The sequence below is a fragment of the Aedes aegypti genome, chromosome 3 (assembly GCF_002204515.2).
Source record: "Aedes aegypti strain LVP_AGWG chromosome 3, AaegL5.0 Primary Assembly, whole genome shotgun sequence".
NCBI classification, from domain to species: domain Eukaryota; kingdom Metazoa; phylum Arthropoda; class Insecta; order Diptera; family Culicidae; genus Aedes; species Aedes aegypti.
Window position 1 is genome coordinate 356,270,983 of NC_035109.1, and position 6,770 is coordinate 356,277,752.

Consider the following 6,770-nt stretch of genomic DNA (forward strand, 5'->3'; position numbering starts at 1 on the left):
ATAAGTGTCCTATGGCTCATTTAATCCTCAAAACCACAGAGGACAGTTTGTTTTTTTTTACAATATGAACCCTTTTATTTGGATTTGAAGCTTTCATCGAACTAAAGACCAATAAAACTGTCTTTCACAATGATTACAATTGAAAAAATGTGATCTACAGAACAAACATTTAAAATTTAAAAAAAAAATTCAAGATCCCTCGGTGGATTTTTTTGGACAACGTGTCAAATGATAGCTAAAAACCTGTATTTTCCAATGGTGAATGATTAAGCGATGCCTATTTTTTTGTGATACACCTTTCCCATATATACGCAATGGCAAGATATTCTATATCATATTTTTTCTCTTGCTCCGCAATCTATGAATCACATATATTTTTTTCAACTTCAGTTGAATTTTAAAAATCTGAATACAACAGTTACTAGTATTGCATAAAGAATAGGGCTAGATGCAACAGAATAAATTGTACTACATGAATAATATAATAACCCTGGAAAGAAACTTGTAGATATTCAGAATTAACTTCAAAAATTTTCAAGTTAAACCTTACAGTTTCGATACACGTCTTAATAAAATTCAAAGCGAATTCCAGGAGAACTGAAAAAAATCCTGAAATGAGTCTGCCAATTTGCTGAAAAAAGTTCTGTATAAAACCTGCACAATTATAAAAAGTAACAAATACTATTTGGATAATATATATTACAATATTATCTGTGCATGAATTATATGCGGATTTCTGCTGATGTTTTCAATGAAAATCAATATTCCTCATGAATTGAATTCAGTGAGGGTTACAAATTATGAAATGTTAACAATCCTAAGTGACCCTTGTGCACGAAGCTCTGATGAAATATCAATCAGATATATTTGATGATTTTGATCAGAATCATGCGAGATGTGAGACCAGAATTCCAAAAAGAGCCTGAGAAGGATGCTGATCAGCATTATCAAGTCAGTGAAATAGGTTATTTGTTGTGCAATAGATTTAAACTCTCAATTAAACATACAATAACTATCACAATGCGAGAATTTATCTGTAACATTTTTTATGTGAAACTGTCCCGCACAATCCGGAACGTCTAATCAATTTATTTTAGAATACTATAGGCGAATTCCGGCGCGTATTTTCTTCGAAGAAAAGAAAATTTTCTTGCTGGTGCGTAATGGAAGAAAATTTCTTCTCTTCGAAGAAATTGTTCGCCGGAATTCACCTACTGTTCTGTTTCCAAAGACACCCGTTTGGAGCCTTTTCTTGCTCAGTAGATAAATAAATCTATGATAAAAGTGTCTGGGTCTGACTCCCGATTAGCGTTGATTCATATTTTACCTGTTGAATCGATATATCGATTCAATCGAATCCTGTACACTGATGTTTCTGAATCGATTCGGTTTTCAGACATATTTGAATATCAGATATCAAATAGAACTGATTAAAAATCAATCTTCGTTTTTTATCATCAATCATCAAGAAATCGGTTTCACCATAATCGAAAAATGTAATGAAGGAAATCGTTTCTCTCGATTTTAGATGCTCTAAACATCAAAAAATCGATTAATCAAAATGAAAACATAGTTGTTCGGAAATCGATTAAAAATCGCCCACCGCTACTCTCGAAACGGATAATATATCTATATCAAAATATATATACATCTATATCGAGCGGGGCCCAGATAGCCGTAGCGGTAAACGCGCAGCTATTCAGCAAGACCAAGCTGAGGGTCGTGGGCTCGAATCCCACCGGTCGAGGATCTTTTCGGGTTGGAAATTTTCTCGACATCCCAGGGCATAGAGTATCCTCGTACTTGCCACACGATATACACATGCAAAAATGGTCATTTGCATAGTAAGCTCTCAGTGAATAACTGTGGAAGTGCTCATAAGAACACTAAGCTGAGAAACAAGCTTTGCCCCAGTTGGGACGTAACGCCAGAAAGAAGAAGAAGAAGATCTATATTGAAATGCGTGTTTCGGTGAAGGAATAACGAAGACATTTTTCACGCTTCTCGCAAAAAACCGGAAATTGCAAAAATAATAAAAAACATTCCACGAAATAAACATTCATTTTTCGTTTTGTTTCGAAAAATTCCGTATAGAGTTTTACAAAACTTTTATTTTATATTTGCAGACAAATGATAGGTTTCTCCAAACCAATGCCATCCTTCCAATTTAATTGTTAAAATTTTCTTTTCAAGTGGAGTCTAGTTGGTCTATTGAAAATCAAGGAATCTGGATAATATCAGTGACTTAGCGAAATACCAGAGAGCATTCAACTGTAAAACAATTTTTAAAACCTGAGAGGATTTAGTTCGTCATGCGGTTGAGGTAATTCTACCTTTAACAATAAATTCTCCATAAATTTCCTTCACCTAAGGGTGTTTCCCATGTAACTGTTCATAAATAACGGAAGAGAATGCCTACTTTTGCTAATTAAGCATTCGTAAAACTGGTAATCTTATCAGTCAAAGAATTTCCAATAAGCCGGTTCCCGCTATTATGAATATGCAGTACATTCGTTTTCCTAAAATATTTATTCCACAAATCAAGATGAGCGCTCGTTTGTTGTTGTGCGCTAATCGCAATGTAATACAGCCAATAAAACAACATGAAGCGATAACTGCTCAGTCAGTTTTCGATTTCCATCGAGTGAAGAACGCTTTTTTCGAATATTTCGTTACTAAAAAGGACAAAATGAAGTTTGATTTATTGCCGTGTATAGCATGTCTGTTGGCGTTAACTGTGGTAGAAGGACGGTCACTACGATTCAAGCGTAGTGATTTCGTTTTCAGACCAGACCATGAATTGACCTGGGAAGAGCGGGAGCTGGCCATGCGCCGTGGTCATACTCAGAGCAGTGCCGCCAATACGGGATCGCAAACGATTGTTGGTCCGCAAGGAATCGCTCATCAAACCGCCGGTGGAAGTGTTTCCTCAAATTTGGCCAACGATGGATCAAGTGGACAGCTCAGTGCTGCCAACACGCAACAGCAGTCCCTCCAATCCGGAGACAGGTTCCAGAGCCAAAACAGCGGACAGAGTCAGTCGGCGAACTTTGGCAAGGATCATCAGCAGATGTCCAACGCCAATACCAATACCAACACTGTGCAAGAAGGTGCTAACATTCGGCAACAGACTGAAGGTGGAGCCGCATCTTCCGTAGTGGACAAACTTGGCAGCCAAGCTAGTCAAGCCCAGACCACTAATGAGCGATACGTGAACAATGGTCAACAGGGAACCCGGTCGACAGGATCCAGTCAGTCGCAAAACATTGGCAAGGATGGATCAGGCCAGGGCGCGAACAGCAACACCGGTGTGGAAACGATCGTTCTGCCTGATGGAACGGTAATCACGAAATCCTTTGGTGCGTCGTCTAGCTTTCAAAGTAGTGGTAAAATAAAGGTTGGTGCTATGGCCAGCGGTTTGTCGAATATGGTGCAAGGTTAAACTACGTCAGTGGAGCTGATAATTACAGTGAGAGGCAAAATAAAGTGCCCACCTTACCAGTTTTCGAATTTCTCTCATTGATTTGGTTCAAATTAAAGTTAACACACCTAAATCTTTTGTGATATTTTATTTTTGATGTTCTTTTAAAGTTGCACTTACGAAATTTTGATTAAAAAAAGAATTTTACTTAAAGAAAAAGAAAATCAATTTGTATTGAAAAAAAAGTAGTGACAAAAATAAGTGCCCACTTCCTTCTTGGCCCCAGAAAAGATGATTTAAGAAAAATAAAAAGCAATTTAATAGTTAATGTGTCCTCCTTTGGCCTTAAGGACTTGCTGGAGGCTCTTCGGCATGCTTTTCACCAGGTTTTGTAGGTGTTGTGGATCTAGTTCTTCCCAGGCGCGCTCCAAGGCTTCAAAATAATTATTTTTGTTGGTAACACCAGTTTTTTCAACCCTAGCATCGAGAATCGCCCACAAATTCTCGATGGGGTTGAGGTCTGGGCTTTGTGGAGGCCATTCCAGCGGTTTAATCCGACAAGACCGGAAGAAAGACTTGGTCTTCTTTCCAGTATGCTTCGGGTCGTTGTTCTAGAGAAATATGAATTTCTTTTCAAGGCCCGTCTGGATCAGCGAAACCTCCAGATTTTCCAGCAAGATGTTAATGTAGGAATCTGCCATCATTATTCCGTCGATTTTCACGAGGTTTTCTACTCCACTCCATGAAAAACACCCCCAGACCATCACATTTCCTCCTCCATGCTTCACCGTTCCTTGGATGTGGTGCTCTGCATCACACACGAGCCCGCCGCTCTCGGTTAGACAGCTCGAGCTTCAGGAGCGCCACATCCAAGGAACGGTGACGCATGGAAGTGTGATGTGATGAAATGTGATGGTCTGGGGGTGTTTTTCATGGAGTGGAGTAGGAAGCGTCGTGAAAATCGACGGAATAATGACGGCAGATTCCTACATTAACATCTTGCTGGAAAATCTGGAGGTTTCGCTGATCCAGACGGGCCTTGAAGAGAAATTCATATTTCTCTAGAACAACGACCCGAAGCATACTGGAAAGAAGACCAAGTCTTTCTTCCGGTCTTGTCGGATTAAACCGCTGGAATGGCCTCCACAAAGCCCAGACCTCAACCCCATCGAGAATTTGTGGGCGATTCTCGATGCTAGGGTTGAAAAAACTGGTGTTACCAACAAAAATAATTATTTTGAAGCCTTGGAGCGCGCCTGGGAAGAACTAGATCCACAACACCTACAAAACCTGGTGAAAAGCATGCCGAAGAGCCTCCAGCAAGTCCTTAAGGCCAAAGGAGGACACATTAACTATTAAATTGCTTTTTATTTTTCTTAAATCATCTTTTCTGGGGCCAAGAAGGAAGTGGGCACTTATTTTTGTCACTACTTTTTTTTCAATACAAATTGATTTTCTTTTTCTTTAAGTAAAATTCTTTTTTTAATCAAAATTTCGTAAGTGCAACTTTAAAAGAACATCAAAAATAAAATATCACAAAAGATTTAGGTGTGTTAACTTTAATTTGAACCAAATCAATGAGAGAAATTCGAAAACTGGTAAGGTGGGCACTTTATTTTGCCTCTCACTGTATGTCTTTTCTTGGATTTTTGTTTTATGTGATACGTCTATCAGTAATAAATGTTTTATTTACTTTGGAAGTTTGATTTCATCTTGGCTTTTGTGTAGTAATCTTAAATCTCCTTTTTCGTTTTTTCTTTCAAATCTAAACACCACGCCACTAAGCGAAATACGAATTAAAATATATCATACGATATTTCGATATAGCGATATTGTGAATCTATATTTCGGTGAAATCGAATCAAATATCGATACTTCGCAGACCTGTGTATTCAAAGAAGTTATTGATATATGATCATGTATGGGTATTGAGCTTATTCCCAAGTTTTTAAAAAGCTATTCATTCACTGATTCACTTGTAGATCTAATGATCTGTACTTCAAGTAGTTCTCGGTAGACTCTAATAAACCATTGTACTCAATAAGAATTATAGGAAATAATTGAATAGGCCATCATGAGCATTATCGTTGTTGATACTCAAAAATGATCACATCAAATTCAACAATACGAGCCTGTATGGGTATTATGCACGTTTGCACGTTTCTGAAAAGTTACTCGTTACGATCAACGGTTGCATTCAAATTTTGGAAAAATATAATAAAATAAGACCTGAGAGTATCAACCTCATTCGTCATCCTCCGAAAGATCACTGGTTACGCTTGTTGATCTGAAGGCCTGTTTCCCACAGAGTTGGTGACTGACCTAGAACATTTATCAAAATTAGCATATGGCTTACACAGCTTCACACAAACATTGCTACGCAAACAAAATTTAAATTTCAAATATATTTACCTTTTGAAAATTCCATTTGCTTAAATATTTTATTTATATAAAATTTTATTTATTTATTTATGACCATGGAACTGAGATAGAAAAATCTCATCCCAAAAAAATCAGGACAATAGTCCTTAACCAGCAATGAGAATTGTAGTCCTAAACACAATTTCTCCCATTGGTAAAACAATTACTAACTTTTGTTTTGTTTGTATATAAATCCTATATAAAAAATGTTTCCGACCCGCAGTCAATCGTTTTCACATGTAGATACGATATCGATCTTGTCTACTGTTTGTCATTCAAATCTACAAACATCACCAGAATAAACAGCACCAACATTGACTCAGCTGAGCCACTTACACTTATCCCCAGCTTCGATGGTCGGTTGGTGATGTATGACACGAGGTTGAGGTCGCGCTTAAGCCGATTTTACGATGTTTGTACAACGACTACAACGCATCCGAGCGGCAGTAAAAGAGGAAGCGTTCGGCTGAATAATGATGGCTTAAGCAAAGTGGCTTAAGCCTCTGCTAGATGCAAACCAGCAACTGTTGCGCTGCGATTTGGCTACTGGGATTAAAGTGGAAGCTAAGTAGCACTTCGTTTTTCGTCAATAGGAGGGAGATGAGTGCCGATGATGATGATCTTGGGTAATTTTACTACGCCTGGGAGTTGGAGGATCGACACATTAAGATAACAAAAAGAAAATAAATATAAACATCTTGGCTATTGGATTGAACGGTTATTAATGATTACCGCATGTGGAATTGAAGAGACCGAGGAATGAGTGGGAAATTTTTCATAGTCTGTAAATTGAAACTGTTAAACCTATGAAAACGAAACATCTCAACAGTTGTCCGTTTGAAATGCTGACATTCAAAGTAGAAAATTACGCTGAAATTATTTCAACTACAGCTGGTGATTTTGCGTGGCTCATATTTCATCCGAAACC

At 37.8% G+C, this 6,770-nt stretch overlaps 1 protein-coding gene across 1 annotated transcript; it reads left to right on the forward strand.

Moving 5' to 3' along the window:
* The first annotated feature begins 2,609 nt into the window (after positions 1-2,609).
* On the forward strand, positions 2,610-5,130 carry LOC5571242 (hornerin). The gene is made up of 2 exons (XM_021852420.1): positions 2,610-3,467; positions 5,054-5,130. Exon 1 carries the CDS (start codon positions 2,690-2,692, stop codon positions 3,440-3,442), a length of 753 nt encoding a protein of 250 aa, XP_021708112.1. The 5' UTR covers positions 2,610-2,689; the 3' UTR covers positions 3,443-3,467; positions 5,054-5,130.
* Positions 5,131-6,770: the final 1,640 nt, after the last annotated feature.